Genomic DNA, 22,104 nt, shown 5'->3' on the forward strand with positions numbered 1-22,104 from the left:
AGCAATGAGCTGTCGCCCACTCTTAGCTATGATGTGGGCGTGCCCCAAGGGTCAATACTGGGGCCCCTCCTGTTCAGCCTGTACATTAATGATCTGCCTTCTGTCTGTACTGGGTCTGAAGTTCAAATGTATGCAGATGATACAGTGATATATGTGCATGCAAAGAGCAAACAACAAGCTGCACAAGAACTCACTACTGTAATGGTCCAGGTTACAAAGTGGCTCAGTGACTCGTGTTTGCATCTCAATGTGAAAAAAACTGTTTGCATGTTCTTCACAAAGAGGGCAACAGATGCTACTGAGCCAGATGTCTATGTGTCAGGGGAGAAGCTCCAGGTGGTATCTGATTTTAAGTACCTTGGCATCATACTTGATTCCAACCTCTCTTTTAAAAAGCATGTGAAAAAGGTAATTCAAATAACCAAATTCAACCTAGCTAATTTCCGATTTATACGAAATTGTTTGACTACAGAGGTAGCAAAACTGTACTTCAAATCTATGATACTCCCCCACTTAACATACTGCTTGACTAGTTGGGCCCAAGCTTGCTGTACAACAGTAAGACCTATTCAGTCTGTCTACAAACAGGCTCTCAAAGTGCTTGATAGGAAGCCCAATAGCCATCATCACTGTCACATCCTCAGAAAGCATGAGCTCCTGAGTTGGGAAAATCTTGTGCAATACACCGATGCATGTCTTGTATTCAAGATCCTAAATGGCTTGGCTCCCCCTCCACTCAGTATTTTTGTTAAACAGAAAACCCAAACATATGGCAGCAGATCCACAAGGTCTGCCATGAGAGGTGACTGTGTAGTTCCCCTAAGGAAAAGCACCTTTAGTAAATCCGCTTTTTCTGTGAGAGCTTCCCATGTCTGGAATACACTGCCATCAGACACACATAACTGCACCACATATCACACTTTCACAAAATGCTTGAAGACATGGCTAAAGGTCAATCAGATTTGTGAACATGGTCCCTAGCTGTGTGTTGCCGCTTTCCATGTCTGTTGTCTGTATGGTGAGGTGTGGAAACACTTTGTCGCTTTTATGAATTTTGTCTTGCTGCTTTTTGTTCTATGTTGCTCTGTCTGTATGCTACGTCTTGCTTGTCCTATGTTGCTATGTCTTGTTCTATGTTGCTATTGTCTATATTGTAATTGTTTTTAATAACCTGCCCAGGGACTGCGGTTGAAAATTAGCCGGCTGGCTAAAACCGGCACTTTTACTGAAACGTTGATTAATGTGCACTGTCCCTGTAAAAATAAACTCAACTCAACTCAACTCAATCCAGAGCATCCCAAACATGCTCAAGGAGTGACATGTCTGGTGAGTATGTAGGCCATGGAAGAATAGGGATATTTTCAGCTTCCAGGAATTGTGTACAGATCCTTGCGAGAAAGGACTGTCCATTATCATGCTGAAACATGAGGTGATGGCGGTGGATGAATGGCATGACAATGGGCCTCAGGATCTCGTCACGGTATCTTTGTGCATCCAAATTGCCATCGATAAAATGCAATTGTGTTTGTTGTCCGTGGCTTATGCCTGCCCATACCATAACCCCACTGCCACAATGGGGCACTCTGTTCACAAAATTGACATCCGCAAACCGCTCGCCCACACAATGACATACACGCCGTCAGCCATCTGTCCGATACAGTTGAAACCGGGATTCATCCGTAAGACACACTTCTTTAGTGGCCATCAAAGGTGAGCATTTGCACACTGAAGTTGGTTCCGATGCCGAATTGCAATCAGGTCAAGACCCAGGCTAGGTCGACGAGAACGCAGATGAGCTTCCCGGAGACAGAATTTCTGCACAAACTGTCAGAAACAAAGGTTGTGTAAACCCACTGTTTCATCAGCTGTCCAGATGGCTGGTCTCAGATGATCCCACAGGTGAAGAAGCCGGATGTGGAGGTCCTTGGCTGGTGTGGTTCCACATGGTCTGCGGTTGTGAGGCCGGTTGGACATACTGCCAAATTCTCTAAAATAATGGTGGAAGCGGCTTATGGTAGAGAAATGAACATTACATTTTCTGGTAACAGCTCTGGTGGATATTCCTGCAGTCAGCATGCCAATTGCATGCTCCTTCAAAACTTGAGACATCTGTGGCATTGTGTTGTGGGACAAAACCGCACATTTTAGAATGGCCTTTTATTGTCCCCAACCCAAATTCCACCTTTCTAGTGATCATGCTGTTTAATCAGCCTCTTGATATGCCACACCTGTCGGATGGATTATCTTGATAAATGCTCACTAACAGGGATGTAAACAAATTTGTGCAAAAAAATTGAGACAAGCTTTTTGTGTGAATGAAACATTTTGGAGATATTTTATTTCAGCTCATGAAACATGGGACCAACACTTTACATGTTGCGTTTCATATTTTTGTTCAGTGTATATATGTATATTTTTTTTACGCACGTTTTCTCCTCCTTTGCTCCTGTCTGTATTTGCTGACATATAAAGAGAATGAACAGAATGGGCATCCCCATTCAAGTCAATGACAGCACAATGGCTGGACTGGCAGCAAAGCAGGAAGTATGTGCTAAAATGTGCCGTGATTCGTTGATTCAACTCAACTGCCATTGCTTGAGCCACATCAGTAACATCATTTCACAGCAAATTTGCAATAATTTCCATTGTGATGTTCATCACAATACCAGGCAGCCATAGATGCGTTAAAGGAGAATGGAAATCAGATGTTCTATTGACCAGATTGGCGCACATCCAACAAATCTGATCTAACAAACAGTGTCATGTATTCATGGATGCCAAGGGAAGCCAGGCTTCCCCAAATATTTGACCATGTTTTCATAATTTTCCATTAATTCACAAGTGGCTGTATCTCACTCGAGAAATCCTCTGAACAAGGGGGAAAAGCGCCCCTCTGTCTCAGTATGTGTATTCCATGTATCTGATGCTGTCTGGAACAAAAGAGTATGACATGTTGCTGCACTAGCATTTGATTGATTGGCGCCAGCAAACGTTACGTCTCACGTGGTAATTTTTTAAATAAAATAATTAGCCAATCAGTGTTGAGCTGAGCTCAAATGTGGATTGTCCTGCCACAGCAAAACGACAGTTTGGATTTTGCTTCACACAAATCAAATACCATCCTGAGCAAAACGTCATCATTCTCAGACAAACGTCTGTTTCTGGTCTGGATTTGGACTTGTGGTTTTGACCTAATTCTCTGTACAGGCCAATGATTATGATGGTGATTCTGATCTAACCATACATTTGCATATTGTTCCACTGACCTGAGATGATTGAAGGTCAATATGTAGCCTAGTGGGCTCACATTAACTAGCTAGCTAACTTAGCTGGTTCATTTTTGCCCATGTGAGGAAGTTAGGCTAGCAATCATTTTAGCTAGGTAGCCTATGAAAACAAAAATGAAAGGTTTACTCAATGGCAGAGCCATAGACCGTTTTGCCAACTTAATTGGTTTTGGTGTCTAAGTTTGTTTTCAGTGTATTAAACTGAGCATAATATTACCTTGTTGATTTGATTATGTTTAAATTGAAATGGTGCTGGAAGAGCGGAGGCAGGGCTCATGTTGTCTTTGTGCTGACTTGCGGTAACTCTGTGGTTCTAAATCAGTAGTTGTAGAGTAAACTGTCAAATACATTAACTTTCTTGACCATGCTACAGGTCAACTGTTTGTTACGTGGACTTATCCAGACCAATGTGGCTCTCCGGTTTTGTGATGACAAAATGTATGCGTAGTTGAATTTATTCCGCCACTGTGTGACTGTTGTCACGGCCTTTTGGTAAATCACGGTGGCGTATATACAAATGGGTTATAAAGCAAATATCACAACAGGTTGTAATATGGCTTTTTATTGTCTTGGCTTCCCCAGTGATTTCTACATACGCACCATATAGGATATTCGTCGAATCTGTCATGATTTAGGTTGTGGAATGGGACACAATGTGCTTACGTAAGGCCAATTTTTATATTTTGGTGTGTTTTTGCTGCATAACATGCAGAAGTTGTCCCTTTTCAGGCTTAGAAGAAGTGACTGCTAAATACGAACTCCCGTTTGTATAAACTGGTTAGCATAGCTAGCATACAGAAATCGTTAATGGTAGTCAGTTGTTTTTAACTGTAATGCAGTTGAATGGTAAAGATGACATGAACATTTTTACCTCAATATAGTGTAAAATACACATAAACAATAGCCTAAATCTAGACTAATTTTGCTGGTGGGCAATGAGGAGACTTGGGATCTTTCCCCCATGGCTCTTTCCCCCACGCGTTTTCTATGGCAATTCCATTGTTTTGGTCAAGTTCCATTGAGACCTTTACCACGTCTATTGTGAGTGTAACAGTCAAATTGCCAGGGTTAAAGGTTCCAAACCTGTTCTATTCATTCTGTTTTTATGTGTGCTGTTTATAAACCCAGAGAGGCAACATCGTGAGACTTCCGGAAACACTTGCGAAGCAGACCAGACCGGGGTTTGGGGTTTGAGAAGTCAATAAGAGAAGTGAAAAATTCTTCCTTCGTTTTTTTTTTTAGTTCCTTTTCTCAAAATCTAAAAGGCACAACCTAGATTCAAGACAATGTCTTAAGTAGTTGAACATGTTATTACTCCAACCTCATGATAGTCACAAACTGACATATTGACATTTTAGTCAAATTCAACTTCATAGGCCTCCTGAGTTGCGCAGCGGTCTAAGTCACTGCATCACAGTGCTAGAGGCGTCACTACAGACCCGGGTTCAATCCCAGGCTGTGTTGTAGCCGGCTGCGACCGGGAGACCCATGAGGCGGGGCACAATTGGCCCAAAAATGTTCAACTTATATTGACGGCCTGCACATGCGCAGTTCGGCGGGAAACGACGTTAGCTCAGTGTTGTCAACAATTTTTCAGTGAGATCCGCTATTGGCTCCTTGATTTGTCGCTAAACGACATTTTGCCATTGCCGCAACGCTGCCACAGCACCAATTTTCCTTCCTGCGATTCCCGACGTAGCGTTTTTTTGCCTCTCCCGCCGCACACCCCCTCCCCTTGTGCTTCTCTGCCTGTGTGTGTGCCGTTGCTGTGACTTGTGTTGGACAGACAGCTTCTCTCACTCTTGAGTGGGAAAAGTTGCTTAAACCCTTTGTGTTAACTCCCCAAAGGCAGCCTGAAAAGTAGCTGTACTTGTCGCTAGAATCAACATTTTTTTGGTTGGGTATTTTACCCCCTTTTTCTCCCCAATTTTGATCTTGTCTCATTGCTGCGGGCTCAGGAGGTGAAGGTCGAGTCATGCGTCCTCCGAAACATGACCCGCCTAACCGCGCTTAACAACTGCCCGCTTTAACCCGGAAGCCAGCCGCACCAATGTGTCAGAGGAAACACCATTCAACTGACAACCGAGGTCAGCCTGATGGCACCCGGCCAACCACAAGGAGTCGCTAGAGTGCGATGAGCCAAGTAAAGCCCCCCCCATATTCGGTCACTCCAATATGATATCCTTATGCGCGGCAGGACACATTCGGAGTAACTATTTCAGACTCTCTCACTCCTTCCTGTTGGAGGGAGTGATACTGAACACAGTCCACCACCGGGAGCAAGTGTGCACCGATGCCTCGCCAGCAGGTTGTGGGGCAGTGTTCAGAGGTATGGCAGCGAGTGGACGCAGCGGCATCTACTTTGAGAGTGTATTTGGCTACAATTTCACGGTGACATTACGATGGCCACCCATTGCTCTCAAATTTGTGAAGGGAGCTGGATGCAGAAGTCTAACTAAGGCCTGTTCAGTGCCAAACTGGGACCTTGACGTGGTGCTGTCAGTACTTGCTAGGCCACCCTTCAAGCTCCTGGGGTTAGCGTCTTTGAAGCACCTTTCCATGAAGGTGGCATTCCTGTTGGCTATTACCTCTACTAAGAGGGTTAGTGAACTTCATGCTCTTTCAGTGAGCGCTGAATGTTTCAGAGTGGGTGCAGACAAAGGGAGTGTTATCCTCCGGCCTATCCACTCTTTATTGCCGAAGGTCGTGTCTGACAGACATGTGAACTGGCACTTACATTTGTCCGCTGGGTTTTTCACCCAAGTGTGCTGAACCCAGTGAGGACACTAGACACTTACAGTTGAAGTCAGAAGTTTACATACACCTTAGCCAAATACATTTAAACTCAGTTTCTCACAATTCCTGACATTTAATCCTAGTAACAATTCCCTGTCTTAGGTCAGTTAGGATCACCCCTTTATTTTAAGAATGTGAAATGTCAGAATAATGTCAATTATTTATTTCAACAAATTCTTAGTGGGTCAGAAGTTTACATACACTCAATTGGTATTTGGTAGTATTGCCTTTCAATTGTTTAACTTGGGTCAAACGTTTTGGGTAGCCTTCCACAAGATTCCCACAATAAGTTGGGTGAATTTTGGCCCATTCCTCCTGACAAAGCTGGTGTAACTGAGTCAGGTTTGTAGGCCTCCTTGCTCGCACATGCTTTTTCAGTTCTGCCCACACATTTTCAATAGGATTGAGGTCAGGGCTTTGTGATGGCCACTCCAATAACTTGACTTCGTTGTCCTTAAGCCATTTTGCCACAACTTTGGAAGTATGCTTGGGGTCATTGTCCATTTGGAAGAGCCAATTGCGACCAAGCTTTAACTTCCTGACTGATATCTTGAGATGTTGCTTCAATATATCCACATAATTTGCATTACTCATGCTGCCATCTATTTTGTGAAGTGCATCAGTCCCTCCTGCAGCAAAGCACCCCCACAACAGGATGCTGCCACCCCCGTGCTTCACAGTTGGGATGGTGTTCTTCGGCTTGCAAGCCTCCCCGTTTGTCCTCCAAACATAACGATGGTCATTATCGCCAAACAATTCAATTTTTGTTTCATACAACCAGAGGACATTTCTCAAAAAAGTACGATCTTTGTCCCCATGTGCAGTTGCAAAGCATAGTCTGGCTTTTTTATGGTGGTTTTGGAGCAGTGGCTTCTTCCTTGCTGAGCGGCCTTTCAGGTTATGTCGATATAGGAGATATAGGACTCGTTTTACTGTGGATATAGATACTTTTGTACCTGTTTCCTCCAGCATCTTCACAAGGTCCTTTGCTGTTGTTCTGGGACCGATTTAGCACTTTTCGCAGCAAAGTACGTTCATCTCTAGGAGACAGAACGCATCTCTTTCCTGAGCTGTATGACGGCTGTGTGGTCCCATGGTGTTTATACTTGCGTACTATTGTTTGTACAGATGAACGTGGTACCTTCAGGCGTTTGGAAATTGCTCCCAAGGATGAACTAGACTTGTAGAGGTCTACAAATTTTTTCTGAGGTCTTGGCTGATTTCTTTTGATTTTCCCATGATGTCAAGCGAAGAGTTACTGAGTTTGAAGGTAGGCCTTGAAATACATCCACAGGTACACCTCCAATTGACTCAAATTATGTCAATTAGCCTATTAGCCTATCAGAAGCTCTAAAGCCATGACATAATTTTCTGGAATTTTCCAAGTTGTTTAAAGGCACAGTCAACTTAGTGGATGTAAACGTCTGACCCACTGGTATTGTGATTAAGTGAAATAATCTGTCTGTAAACAATTGTTTAAAAATTACTTGTCATGCACAAAGTAGATGTCCTAACCGACTTGCCAAAACTAGTTTGTTAACAAGAAATTTGTGGAGTGGTTGAAAAATGAGTTTTAATGACTCCAACCTAAGTGTATGTAAACTTCCTGACTTCAACTGTACGTTACACAGACTAAGCTGTTTGTGTGTTATGTTCACAGGCTCATCTTCAGAACTCCACCGAAAGAAACTCTCACATTGTATTGTGGACACTTTTACTACAGCGTATCAGCTGGCCGGCTGCCCTTTGCTGTCTGCTGTGGTGGCACATTCTACTAGAGGAGTAGCTACATCGTGGGCCCTGTCCCCTTAATAAAATGTGTGCATCGACCAGTTGGACGTCGTCTAGCACTTTTGCTAGGTACTATCGAGTCAATGTTGCTGCCGCCAACCAGGTCTGGAGAGGGCCGTGTTTAATGGGGTCAACCGCAGCACTACCCGGTAACCGGGACTAATCTGAAATTCTTACTTTGAATGTATCCTGTCAAGCGGAAGGATACCATATTGGCGTGATCTAATAGCTCACTGAACCTTGATTACAGACATAACCTTGGTTGTTAAGAGTCGATGTTAATGCCGAAACGGACTCAACCACACACATGCTCGAGCATCACGTTTTCAGGGTTTCCACTAGATGGTGCAGCCACAAAGTCAAAATTGGCTCTGTCATAAAAAATCATGAAAACAAAAATGTGCTTTTTGGTCTTAATTTAAGGTTAGCAGTGTGGTTCGGTTTCAAATCTGATTTTAAGAAATAAGCAGGATTTATGACGTTGTAACTCGTGACGACCCATCTTCAGTCAGCTGTTTGTTCAGTTATGACTTATTATATTTTAATGACCGTCTTCATCCATAACTGTTGGTTATACGGTAATTGTGCCTGTCCTAGTCACACTACCTGCCTTATCCATTTGCTTAAGTGGGTTTCTTCGAGATTAAAGTTTGACAAAATGGCTTTTGACAAACTCTCATTTGTGCTCCCACAGGTTTTGACCTACGCACAGTACTCACCAATATTGGCCATAATCAAATCGTTATTTACTCTACTATTAGCTATTAACTATAACCATTGTTTGCCTTCCTATTTCAGGTTTCTATGTTCTAGTCATCATGCCTCTTCACTGTCTCCGACCTGGCTGCCCAGCGCTGATGGTGCCTTACCTGGTCACTCTCCTGGTGCTAATGAACTCTGGAGTCCATAGCCAAGGTACCATGTACTTCATTACTAATACATCATCACTACTATGTATCAGATCATGTTTGTACCATGTGACCATAGTATTCAATGGATATTTTGCTCTAGCTGTAGAAGCATACAAATCCCCTGGCATTGTGAAATCTCTCTAGACTGACATGTAGATGTCTGTCTGACATGCAGACTCATGTTAGCAATTACACAAACTCCCAGGACACTAATGTGAACTCATTCACTCCTTTTTGTTGCACACACACACACACACACACACACACACACACACACACACACACACACACACACACACACACACACACACACACACACTAAGCCGTTTGTGTCCGATAATCATATAATATAATAATGACCGGGTAATATTATTGGCAGATATTAGTCATAGGTTTAAACAAAACAATAAATTTTGCCAGATTTTTCAGTGTACCTTTTTTTATGTTTCATTATCAGTATGCAACATTGCTCCCTCAGAGCTCCCAGTGCAGTGATGACTGATCTCTGGGCTGTTGTTGTTATTCATGGGAGTGCGGGGCATTGACCCCAGTCTCCAGTTCCCCTCTGATCCTCTGCCAGAACTAGATGCAGAGACAGTGGGACACTACTAAAGAATTTCCATGTGAACAGAGACCCTTGCCCCTTACCCCTGTCCCAGCCCCCACCTCCCTGAATGAAGACTGTGCCTAAAGTCAGGCATCAACAGTAAGTGCTATGATTCATATCTGCACTCCTCTACAATGTCTTCGGTTTTCCCCATGACGTTGTGTATAAGGTGCCTTCAAACTGACCTTCAACCTCAGGCCCTAAACGGATTTCCTGTCCCTCTTGCTATCCCAGTGGAGAACACAAGGCCTGCTTTGAGCAGACAGGGGCAGCTGGAGAGGAGAGAGGAGGACAGAGAGTGACACATGAAAGAAGAGGATTGTTGGGAATCCCCCGTTGGAAATTATGTAGATGACCTGAAAACAAGAGACTGATTTGATTAGTGAAGGAGGAAGAGGGATGGGAGGCTCCTGTTCCAAAATTGGATGTCTGAAAAAGGTTTAGAACCTACTAATAAATTCATTTGGGGGGGGGTTTCTTTGATCTTAGAACAGCCCACCACCCCTGCAACCCCCTCACCACCACCACCCATTGCCAAGTTCACCGCCATACTCGTACCCAGAATCACTTCCACAGCAGATACACAGCTCAGTTGGTCTCTCACAACAAGTAATCACTGCATAAATGTTCATATTTCAAGTGCCTCGTGTTGATTATGCTTTTGTCTGTGTGAGACAAAAATCAGTTGTTCCAATCACAAGTTGATTGTTTGGTTTTTGTTCTGTGCTCTGGCGGGTATACTTCTGAACTGCAGTCTGATTGTTGATTTGTCTGATTGATTTGATGTTAGATGTGGACCTATTCCTAACGTGGGTGCGCATGTGTGTTGGCTACACTGCAGGGCGTCTGAAGCTGACAGTGCTGTCTCAGGATCGGCTGCAGATGAAGTGGAAAGAGGCTGAAGGGCCGGTCCAGGGATACAAGGTCCGCGTGAAGCCCATCTCAGGTGAGACAGCAGTACTGGTGTGTACTGTGAGGTTGATTCTAACTAAGAGTTGACAATGTTGGGTCACGATGACTCGAAGCTGGAAACCCTAATGGTGAAACTGTCACGTCTGTTTGCGATATTAAAACAACAAAGATGTTACTGCAAACAACTAACAGTGTTTTTTTCCCTCTGAAGTCATTGCACGCGCGTTAGAACAGCAGCATATGTACAGCATTTTTTTTTTTTTACACTGATTAGCGATGCACCCCACCTCTGGTTTGACAACAAAACAAAATCAATGGCCATGGGGGCGGACAGTGGTGCTGTTTTCCCTACGATACTACGGATTACATATTTAACCAAGACCACTTCTTTTTTTTTTTTTTTTTTTTTAACCTTTATTTAACTAGAGCCAGAGTTGATCAAAGCACTGGCCACTGGCTAGTAAACACCTCCTCACTCTAATTTAGTTGGAAACCATTCATTGGTCAATCTGACAGAGCCACAGGGTACAAGGGCTGCCCTGCTACTCTGTTTAGCTAGATGTCTCTCTCCTTTGTTCTACTTATACAACTCTCTTTTATTTACATTCTCATGTTATATAATAAATAGGTGTGAAACATTATTTCACAAGAGTATGTTCTCATTGTGTCAGCTCTCTGTCCATCCCCCCCTTCCACATTTGTTTCTCACTGTCATATTATCTTTTATTGTATCTCCATTTCTCTGTCATAGCTGTGTCCAGACAGGTCTGTGATAGTAAGACTCAGAGACTGTTAACAGTGAAACAGACATGAGACATGCCTGCTTACCCTGCAGCTTTCTAGAGTGTGAGATGAGGAGATAGGGGGGAACAGAGCAAGAGCGGAGGGGACCACTATGAAAGAAGCACAAGGAGACATTATGGATTTTGGAGAGATGGGGATGATGATGAAGAGAAGTGGCAGTGGGCTAGAAGAGGGAAAAGGAGTATAGTATATCTGGCTCAGTTGATGTTGTTAACAAAGCCTCAAGGAACAATTGATCTTTTTGATGTTTTGGCTGCTGCAGCGTGAGCACACCTGGCTGTGGAGGCTCTCACCTGATAGCTTAGGGAGATATGCTGTGGTTTATCCAACCACCTTCTGGGTCATGACTCACACATTCTTTTTATAGAACAACAAGATAACAGTCGTCTCTCTTCCTTGTCGAGTTTTTGCCTTTTTATGAAAACGCTGCACATCTTTTTGTCAATTTTTTTCCCCTTCTTCTGCTCACTATCTCTTTCTACCATTTGTTGTGGAAACACCAGCTGTATGTGTCGGTCTATCAGTTGCTCTCTCACTTCTGTAACAATCTGAGAGACTGTCTGTGATGTGTTGATGTCTCTGTCCTCCAGAGGTGCCTCAGCCGGAGCTGATGCTGACGACCACGCGTGGCCGGGCCACAGTGGCAGGCCTGGACTCCGGCCAAGAATACGCCCTCCAGGTCCTAGTGCTCAACGGCACACTGGAGAAACTCATCGCCAAGAGACGCTTCACCAGTAAGAGACGGCAGGGGAGAGGGAGTGTTGAACAGGAAGGAGAGGCGAGGAGGAATAACAGGGGGGGAGAGAAGGAATGCAGATGACTTAAAAGAGGGAGATGAAATGATGTTAGGAGGAATGTAATGGCGGAGGGAGTTTGGAAAGGTGGAGGTTAATATTGAGTAGGATTAGTATTAAAGAGGAAGCAGAGACTATGAAATTAAGGGTGTGAAGGACAGGAGGAAGATGGATAAAGAGCCAGAGAGGGAGAGTTTACAGTAAGGGGGGACTGGAGGGAGAGAGTGTTCGATAGAGTGGGAGGTTAGGTGAATGTTTGGAATGACCGGTATGGGGAAATGAGAGCGAGAAGGAAAGAGTAACATATGTTAGAGAAAGATGACCACTATACGGAGAAGGAGAGAGTGAAGGGCACAGCAAGGGAGAGCTGTACAGATACAAAGATCAAGAGTGACGACATAGGCCCTCATGCCCACTAGTGTAGGCCTATGTCTCATGCCCACCACCGTAGGAATTCTCAAAGCATTAAGGGAATTTTGCGAATTCCCTTAAAAAACGCAGTTGACCTCAGTGGGCTTTACCAAATTCACGTTATCTCTGGTTGGTGAACTGGTCATTACAAAGCAACTGTTATGCTCTGTCAGGTAACAAGACATATCATGCCTGTGGGTTGACAAAATAAGCCTTTATAGACCCAACACATTCAGACATTTGCAGTACATTTTCCCCCCCAGTTATTTGGGAATGTCTAAATACCTGTGTGCCTTTGACATTTTAATGTGTGCGAACACTTCCGTATCATTACTTTCTATGTAACCACACACACCTATCAGCCTTTCTTTCACAAAGGACTGTCTGTAATTTACGCATTTTAAGAGTATTCTTGCACAATTACAGGTTGTGATTATTGCGGGAGGGAGACAGAAGCTAGGTTTTCCATCCAATTGACGACAGATTTACATGCAAATATTCTAGAATCTGCATAAAAACAATATGCTAAATTTCCCTCCGGAGATGTTGCAATCAAATTGACTTGTTGCAGTTTAAAGGGTGTGCGTGATGATGTAGTCCACATAAAATGCATTTTGCTGTTAAACTCCCATGTACCGAATAAAAAAAAATACAAGTTAAATGGGTTTCCATCGCATTTTCAACACTACTGTTTTCTCACAAAAAAAAAAGTGTTTATATAGCAAGTGTGCCCACTCTGGTATTGGCATGTGGACTCTAGCCAACAGCACTGTACATGATGAGATTGTTATTATGGATAACAGAGCAAGATTATTTTTATTTGTCAAACTGCAACCAAGCCTCAATTATCATGTCCATCGATATTTATTGTAAAGGAGCATCAAGCTCATCACCTTGCAATTTCACTGCACTGTGAAGTTCATCATTTATTTCCAGGGGCGCAACTTTGTTTTTAGAAGTGGAGGGGACATAAATTATAATTATTATTCAGTTGGATAAACACTCCAAACAGCCTACCCGACCGCTCGGAGGCTTCCGCATGGTCCTAACGCACACCTTTGCCTGGTTTTGTATCACATTCCAATGATAAAACTGGTGGGGACAAAAATGCAATTTCACAATGTGGGGGGACATGTCCCCAGTGCCCATATTTATTTCATCTGTAGCCTAATAAATTGCATACTTTCCCGAGGAGTCGTAGTGGGAGGACCACACAACATGTCATCGCGTGACTCCCAAGTTTACTTCGATATGATGGTTATTATATCAATATTTGTGTATAAAAGCGTTTCCACCGACACAAAAAGATCCCACCTTGTCTAGTGTATTTTGTTTATGTTGACATTTGGAAAGTTTATGTAAAAATGTTCTGTTTCCATCAGGCATATGTCATGACATTTTTTTTATCCAATGTACTTTAGTCACATAAAAAGGTTGGATGGAAATCTGGTTTATGTAAAAAGCTGTTATAGGAACAAAATGCCCTTCAAAATGTTTCTTGTTGTTGCCAGCCTTTCAGTGATAGTGTCAACGGAAGCGCGTTGGGACAAGTCAGACTTTGGTGTTGACTGGAAAACATCTGTCTATCATTCAATAATGATCCTAGTCTGGGAGCTCCTTCCTGGCCTCTTCTCAAACCCCAAGCCCCACTTGTTATTTCCATAGAAATGTCATACTCATTTTCTGTCGCACTTACCATTTTCTCGAGGCAACATTTGCCCTTTTCCCGGTGCTGTGTATGTGCTGGCATTTATTTTTGTCAAGCTCTGCATAAAAATGGTATGTTTAGAATGTACAATTATTTTAGATTCATTTACTCATCTGCTGTTCCACATTTCCCCTTTCCTTCTCAATTCTTACTCTTTCTCCTCTTCCTCTCCTTCCTGTTCAACCACTGCTGTCATTTCTCTTCCACCATCTTTTCCTCCTTCATTTGTCTATCCATGGCTCTATTTCCTCTCTTCTGTCCTTCTGCTCTCCTCTCTATCCTGCCAGTTGAGGGCTTGCGAGAGGAGGAGTTGGTCCGTAGTGGCAGTCGTGAACAGCGGCGGAAGGCCCTACCAGGGGGGTCTGGGTCAGGTGAACTGGATGACCCCATAGAGGCCCTGCTAGCTGTACCCACTGTGGTCTACCATGAGCCGGCAACCACCACCACCACTACAGGTAGGGTGTGTTCTCACCCAGGGAGTGCTTTTAGGTCAAAGGATTTTACACTGTAGAGCAGGGGTATTAAAATCTTAACCTACGAGGTCGAGAGTGCCACTGTTTTTCTGTTATACTTGATAATTAATTGAATCTACCTGGTGACGGGGCTAAATCAGTCTCTGATTATAATGGGGGGAAAGCAGTGGAATTGTTTTTTAGGTCCAGATTTGAATTTGATGGCCATAGAGCAATGCCCAGGAACCTTACTCAGGCCAATAAGCACTGAAGTTAATATAATGGTCATCCTCAATCAGTTCTGCAAGTAATGTGCTGTTACAGGATTTTATGTTCCGAGGGTTATTTCACTTCCTGTTTACTGTCGTAATTGTATACGTCACACTACAGTGCTGTTGGAAAAAGGTATGCATACCGTATCTAATATGTTCAGGTCTGATAATTGCTTTGTTTGTGTGTGGCAACAGTGGCACTTAGAGAAAATACAAAACACAATCCCCTCACATCCTCCCCATAGTTGATAGTGTGTTCTCCTCTCTGTTTCGCCAAGGGCTCTGTCATTATGTGTGTTTAACTGGCAGGGTGGGGGTAGGAGCCTGGAGAGGCGCCTGCGTTGTCACACTAGGTCTGTAATGAGAGCACTGATGCAGTGCCACAACTGTAAGCTGCCCTGTCCAGCATGGGAGATGGACTGCACTGGAGAGAAACATGGCTGAGAGGAAACAGGGAGTGGACATGGGGTGGAGGGCTAAGGGACGGTACAAAGGGCTTTTCCTAGTTCCCTGTATCTTAACAATGTCTCATAAGAACTGGAGATTGGATATTAATATGACCTATTCCTGAATGTTTGCCATCATATAACAACTGGTGGCCTGAAATAATTATGCTGTTGGAATTTCTGTCATAGACGTTGTTTCTTTAACACTACCAACTGTCAAATTGTGTATCTGTAGAACCTCCAACTACTCCAGAAACAACTACCCAGAATAATGAGTTGGTGACAGAGAAGGCTCCCAAAGAGAAGAGGAAGAGGAAGAAAGAGAAGGATCGCTCCAAGGTGGACAATAAGGAGGAGCAGGGGACAACTCAGGGGAAACCAGTAGAGGATGAGAACTCCGACAGGGAGAAAGTCAGGAAGACAATCCCCACTCAGCCTGTCACAGGTACACTAACTCCCGTCCATCCCACCTACAGCAAACAGTTTGTAAAAACACTATTAGTGTTACTTCAAGATGTACCAGGCAAAATGTTTTGTTTAAAAAGCCTGTCTATGTATTTTCAGTGTTGTAAGTGAAGTACCTTATTTAGAGCCCATAGTATGCACACTCTTCTAACGCTAAAGGATAAAGTTAAGTCCTAGAAGAGGAGTTTGGGCTTTACTTTGTCATCCTCAGCACTGCAATCATAGAAAAAATATTCCAGTGAGTGGCAATTTCAGATCTGATGACAGTGTTTCCTGAGGAGGGGAGCACAGAGAGGACAGGATAATGATAGGGCCTCTGGAGCAGAAATGTGCTCGCACTCTCCTGTATTCCTCTGTAACACACACACACCTACTTCTAATACTACTACTAATGCATTTTCCTTAGTTTGGATCAGCCAGTTTTCTTGATTTAAGAGTGTTTCTTCATTAATCCAGTGGTGTCCACTCGGAAGGCCTTTGAGTGTGACACGACAGCAGCCGCTGACGTGGTCATGTTGGTGGACGGCTCCTGGAGCATTGGACGCACCAACTTCAGACGTGTCAGGGACTTCCTGGAGGGTCTAGTCACGCCTTTCCATATCGGCCCAGACAGGGTGCAGATAGGTGAGACACAGCAGACTCTTTCTGCTGAATTAGCGTTTTGGGTTTCTTATGAAAGGGTGTGTGATGTGATCTCATAATTAATATAATAATAAGCCACATATATAAGACGTCCCCAGGCAGAAGTCTTTTGATCTTAATGATTCTGTTTTTTACATTTTCTTTCATCTAAATCCAGGTTGTTTTGGCCTCTCTCCTGTTTCTGCAGCTGTAAATACTAGCCCTATAACAGAACTCTCCTCTGTTAGGTTTATACTTCACGGGACACCAATAACTGTCGTGTGGAGTGATATTAACAGTTTATTGCCCCTCCGTTTCCCAGCCCTTTCTCAGTACAGTGGAGACCCTCGCACTGAGTGGCAGCTCAACAACTTCACTACCAAAGAGCAACTGCTGGAGGCAGTCAGGAACTTCAGATACAAGGGAGGCAACACCTTCACAGGCCTGGCTCTGCTGCATGTCCTGGAGGAGAACCTGAGACAAGAGTCGGGGGCGAGGCCGGACACCCCTCGTTTCCTGATCCTCCTGACGGATGGGAAGTCGCAGGATGACGCCATCGCTGCAGCCAACCGGCTGAAGAACACAGGCGTGGAGATCATCGCTGTAGGTGAGATCTACCCTGGTGGTGCAGCCTGAAGTACAGGAGTTTGTGGCTTTGTTTGTTTGTTTTTTGCATGTTATTTATGCTTGGTTGTGTTTGTCAGTAATTTGTGTGTCTGTTCGTGAATGTATTGCCGTGTGAAAAAAGGACTGTCCCTGTGTCTTTCAGGTGTAAAGAACGCAGACGAATCAGAGCTGAGGCAAGTGGCGTCTGAGCCTCTGGAGATCAACGTCTACAATGTGAATGACTTCCCTCTGCTCAGCAAACTGGTGGACCGACTGGTGCACATCCTCTGTGGGAAGATAGAGGAGCGCAGCATTGCTAAGAGTGAGTTTAGTATTTTAGTACATTCATCCATATGTTTATACAAACTCTTACAAAACTCTCTTTTTGTAAGGAAATACCAAGTAGAGTTTCCTCCTTCTCTGTTTACTGCGTAGGAAACGAAAGGCCGACAGAGGACCCTGTGCTCTACTACCCAAGCCCCACAGACCTGAAGTTCTCTGAGCTGGGCCCCAGGGAGGTGCAGCTGAGCTGGACTGGACCGACCCGACCTGTCCTGCAGTACAGAGTGGTGTTTCACAGCGCCGAGGGACAGAGCCCACAGGAGGTCAGAGATAGACAGAATGTTCTCATAAATGTCGGCATTTACAAGTCATTGCAGTTATGAAGCTCTAGAACTTTAGTCATGGAAAAAAATCAGTTGTGTGAACATGTAGCTATTTGGTGGTTTTGGCTATGAGTGACTTGATCTGTGTGGCGTCTGTGTTCAGGTGGTTGTGAATGGGACCGTCTCCAGTGTTCTGCTGGGTGGACTCTCCTCCCAGACCCACTACCACATATCAATCTTTCCTGTCTACGATGACAACGTTGGTCTGGCCCTCAGAGGGACCATCACCACATGTAAGGCAGAACCCATCTGCCACATTCCTCACATATCATGTACTTCATAATGCAAATAACTAGACAAAACCATGGGAATAACTTCTGATACATTCCCTCTACCGTCTCCTTCTCTCTCTTTCGCTCCTCTCCTGGATCATCAGTGCCCCTGGCCATGCCGGAGGGTCTGGAGGTGACCCCCTCGTCCCCCAGCAGTCTGAGGGTGCGTTGGGGTGCCACGGCGGGGGCCACTCAGTATATGGTTCTCTACTCCTCCCTCAGCCACGGAGAGCCCGACGATGCCAAGGAGGTGAGGTTACTGGGGGATGGCAGTGACGAGTGACGTGTGTAATATGTTGACGTGTTTGTTAGGATCATTTTGTGTATTAAATCCCTGTCCCAGGTGAAGTTTGCGGCAGACCAGACTGATGTGATGCTGGGTGGTCTGATGCCAGTGACAGACTACTCTGTCACCCTGTACGCCCTGTATGACGAGGACCCCAGTGACCCTGTCACCGCCATCGCCACCACATGTGAGGATGTTATCACTGCCTATTATTAACATTCAATCCATTTGTTTTATTTTTGTGTGTGTAATTTTTCCCCCTTTTTCTCCCCAATTTTGTGATATCCAATTGCGATCCAATTCCGATCTTGTCGCATCACTGCAACTCCCCAACGAGCTCGGGAGGGGCGAAGGTCGAGTCAAGCGTCCTCCAAAACATGATCCGCCAAGCCGCTCTTCTTAACCCGGAAGTTAGCTGCACCAATGTGTCGGCGGAAACTTGCAGGTGCCCGACCCGCCTCAAGGAGTCGCTAGAGCGCGATGAGCCAAGTAACGCTGGGCCAATTGTGCGCTGCCCTATCGAACCCCATGCTGTAGTGATGCCACAACACCGTGATGCAGTGGCTTAGACCGCTGTGCCACTCAGGAGGCCCCAATCAACCTTTTATTAACTCTTTGTTAACCCAGACAATGTTACAGTACTGATACGCGTGAAGTTTGAAAGATATGCGTCCTTCCCATTTCACACTCTTTCTATCCCACTCTCTGCACCATTCTGTATACTTCTAGCCCTTCTTTGGACAGTGTTAACTAACCTCCAGACGAGCTTCAATGCCATACAACTCTCCTTCCGTGGCCTCCAACTGCTCTTAAATGCAAGTAAAACTAAATGCATGCTCTTCAACCGATTGCTGCCCGCACCTGCCCGCCCGTCCAGCATCACTACTCTGGAAGGTTCTGACTTAGAATATGTGGACAACTACAAATACCTAGGTGTCTGGTTAGACTGTAAACTCTCCTTCCAGACTCACATTAAGCATCTCCAATCCAAAATTAAATCTAGAATCGGCTTCCTATTTCGCATCAAAGAATCCTTCACTCATGCTGCCAAACATACCCTCGTAAAACTGACTATCCTGCCGATCCTTGACTTCGGCGATGTAATTTGCAAAATAACCTCAAACTCTACTCAGCAAATTGGATTCAGTCTATCACAGTGCCATCCGTTTTGTCACCAAAGCCCCATATACTACCCACCACTGCGACCTGTATGCTCTCGTTGGCTGGCTCTCGCTTCATATTCGTCGCCAAACCCACTGGCTCCAGGTGATCTATAAATCTTTGCTAGGTAAAGCCCAGCCTTATCTCAGATCACTGGTCACCATAGCAGCACACACCCGTAGCACGCGCTCCAGCAGGTATATTTCACTGGTCACCCCCAAAGCCAATTCCTCCTTTGGCCGCCTTCCCTTCCAGTTCTCTGCTGCCAATGACTGGAACGAATTGCAAAAATCCCTGAAGCTGGAGACCCATACCCTCACTAACTTCAAGCACCAGCTGTCAGAGCAGCTCAGAGAGCACTGCACCTGTACATAGCCCATCTGTAAATAGCCCATCCAACTTCCTCATCCCCATACTGTTATTTTGTTATTTATTTATTTTTTGCTCCTTTGAATCCCAGTATCTCTACTTGCAAATTCATCTATCACTCCAGTGTTTAATTGCTAAATTGTAGTTATTTCGCTACTATGGCCTATTTATAGTCTTACCTCCCTTATCCTACCACATTTGCACACACTGTATATAGACTTTTTCTCTATTGTGTTATTGACTGTATGTTTGTTTATTCCATGTGTAACTCTGTGTTGTTGTTTGTGTCGCACTGCTTTGCTTTATCTTGGCCAGGTCGCAGTTGTAAATGAGAACTTGTTCTCAACTGGCCTACCTCGTTAAATAAAGGTTAAATAATAAACTGAAAATCCTTTCTTCTCTCTATCTGTAGACCCGTTGCCCTCCCCCGTCAGTATGCAGTTTCCCAATGTGAGCCACAGCATGGTCAGGGTCAGCTGGGTTCCTGGAGTGGTCGATGTTCCCGGTCACAGAATCACCTGCAGCACCAACCATGGCAGTGACGTCAAACAGGTGCTCACCATTTAACTACTGTGGAATAAAACACACACTACTCAACAAACTTGTTTTATTTTAAGATGTTTCCTTGATTGAGTGATTTAATTTAGTATCTCTTTCTCTCTGTCTGTCACTTTCCCGCTCGCCTCTCTTCTCTCCAGGTGGAGGTGACAGGTGTGAACTCAGTGCTGCTACAGAACCTGTCCTCTCTGTCTAGATACTTGGTGTCGGTGCAGTCACAGTATGAGCAGGGCCTGTCCTCACCGCTCACAGCCAACGTCACCACATGTAAGATCATGAAACCTAGCACGTCTCACACACACACACATTTCCACATCCATACATGACCTGTGCATATGACAGAGATTGTGGTTTCTCCCTCCCCTCTGCCCCTCTCTCTGTGTCTCTCTGTCAGTGAGGGTACCAGCCCCCTCTGATCTCAGAGTCACAAACTTCTCAGAAAGTGACATCACAGTTCGATGGGAGTCAGCCGCCGATGATGTTGTCTCCTACCTGATTAAATGGATCTCACTCAGTGGAGGGGACCTCAGACAGGTATGCGGAGGAACCTCAGCTTGTCTGTTATCTATTAAGACGCACCATATTTCATTGCCAATACAGCGCTGTGTTGCATGGATTTTAGTGTTACATTTGCTGTGTGTGTTTCAGTTGAGGGTGGATGGGGACAGCGAGGGGGCCATATTGGAGGGGGTGCAGGAAGATAAGGAGTATCAGATTTCACTGTCTGCCCTCTACGCCGATGGAGCACAGAGTGAGGCAGTGGCTATACGATACAGCACCTGTGAGTACAAAATACACACGTTGTCACAGACCTGGAGATGTTAATCGGATCAATATGTAATATTGGGATGTAGTGTTGTAGTTCTCAGCTTAAAGAGCACGTGTTAATGTGTCCTAGTGTCAGGTGGCGGCCCTTCCAGTGTGTCCATCTCAGAGGAGACTGCAGTCAGTCTCCTGGTGAGCTGGGTTCCTCCCAATGCCCATGTACTGCAATACCATGTCTCCTACACCGCCCTGACGGGAGGAGAGACACAGGAGAGCACTGTGAGTAACACACACACACACACACACACAGGTTAGGTCGGTTGTTACAGTGTTATGCCTCTGCAGGTGTTGGTTTCAGGCAGCGAGAGACGAACATTGCTGCAGACCCTGCTACCTGACACACGCTACAGCATCCTGGTCACTGCGGAGTACCGCAACCGAGAGGGAGGGAGCGCCTCCGCACAGGGCAAGACCAGTGAGTCACTCACACACTAACTCTCATTAATAGTCTATCACCTGTGAATGCATGGTCTCGCATGCTCTAGTGTACGCAGACATCCCGTCAGTTGTCTCTCTATGTCTGTTTCTCCAGTCAGTCTGCGAGTGAGCAGTGTCAGTGTGATGAGGTCTGATCACTCCAGTATCTGTGTGTCTTGGAGGCCTGTTTCAGCAGTCAGCGGTTACCGCATTGCCATCCAGTCTTTCAAAGGTAACAAGACCTTTTCTAGCACATCTCGAAGTGACACGGCTAGTCAGGGATCTTGGTTTTGGAGCTACCATCCATCGCTGTTTCTTACAAGGATATTGTGTGTGGTGTATGTTTTTCTCTGTCCCTACTGTGTTTGGGAGCCCAGACAAGCAGATAAAGCAGGAGATAGTGGATGCATCAAGCAGCAGCTACTGTTTCACTGAGCTGGAGCCAGAGACTGTGTACCGCATCAGTGTGCACTCCCGCCTCGACACTGTAGAGGGAGCTGCAGTCTCCATTCTCCACCCCACAGGTCTGTATAACATCATTATTGGGAAAGGGGGATACCTAATCAGTTGTACAACAGAATGCCTTCAACTGAAATGTGTCTTCCGCATTTATCCCAACACCCCTGAATCAGAGAGGTGTGGGGGGGCTGCCATAATCGACATCCACG

At 44.9% G+C, this 22,104-nt stretch overlaps 1 protein-coding gene across 1 annotated transcript in view; it reads left to right on the forward strand.

Annotated features, from left to right (window-relative positions):
• Positions 1-22,104, forward strand: part of LOC120059348 (collagen alpha-1(XX) chain) — a 35,444-nt gene that overhangs the window by 7,340 nt on the left and 6,000 nt on the right. Inside the window, exons 2-21 of the mRNA XM_039008342.1 lie at positions 8,673-8,789; positions 10,234-10,338; positions 11,699-11,842; positions 14,309-14,476; positions 15,427-15,636; positions 16,113-16,280; positions 16,600-16,884; positions 17,047-17,205; positions 17,319-17,488; positions 17,652-17,781; positions 17,925-18,070; positions 18,164-18,293; positions 20,049-20,188; positions 20,335-20,461; positions 20,589-20,728; positions 20,843-20,975; positions 21,093-21,238; positions 21,305-21,434; positions 21,552-21,668; positions 21,814-21,960. Coding sequence (XP_038864270.1) covers positions 8,693-8,789; positions 10,234-10,338; positions 11,699-11,842; positions 14,309-14,476; positions 15,427-15,636; positions 16,113-16,280; positions 16,600-16,884; positions 17,047-17,205; positions 17,319-17,488; positions 17,652-17,781; positions 17,925-18,070; positions 18,164-18,293; positions 20,049-20,188; positions 20,335-20,461; positions 20,589-20,728; positions 20,843-20,975; positions 21,093-21,238; positions 21,305-21,434; positions 21,552-21,668; positions 21,814-21,960 — 2,992 coding nt within the window. The 5' untranslated portion in view covers positions 8,673-8,692. The remainder of the gene's footprint in view (positions 1-8,672; positions 8,790-10,233; positions 10,339-11,698; positions 11,843-14,308; positions 14,477-15,426; positions 15,637-16,112; positions 16,281-16,599; positions 16,885-17,046; positions 17,206-17,318; positions 17,489-17,651; positions 17,782-17,924; positions 18,071-18,163; positions 18,294-20,048; positions 20,189-20,334; positions 20,462-20,588; positions 20,729-20,842; positions 20,976-21,092; positions 21,239-21,304; positions 21,435-21,551; positions 21,669-21,813; positions 21,961-22,104) is intronic.

The sequence above is a fragment of the Salvelinus namaycush genome, chromosome 14, assembly GCF_016432855.1.
Source record: "Salvelinus namaycush isolate Seneca chromosome 14, SaNama_1.0, whole genome shotgun sequence".
NCBI classification, from domain to species: Eukaryota; Metazoa; Chordata; class Actinopteri; order Salmoniformes; family Salmonidae; genus Salvelinus; species Salvelinus namaycush.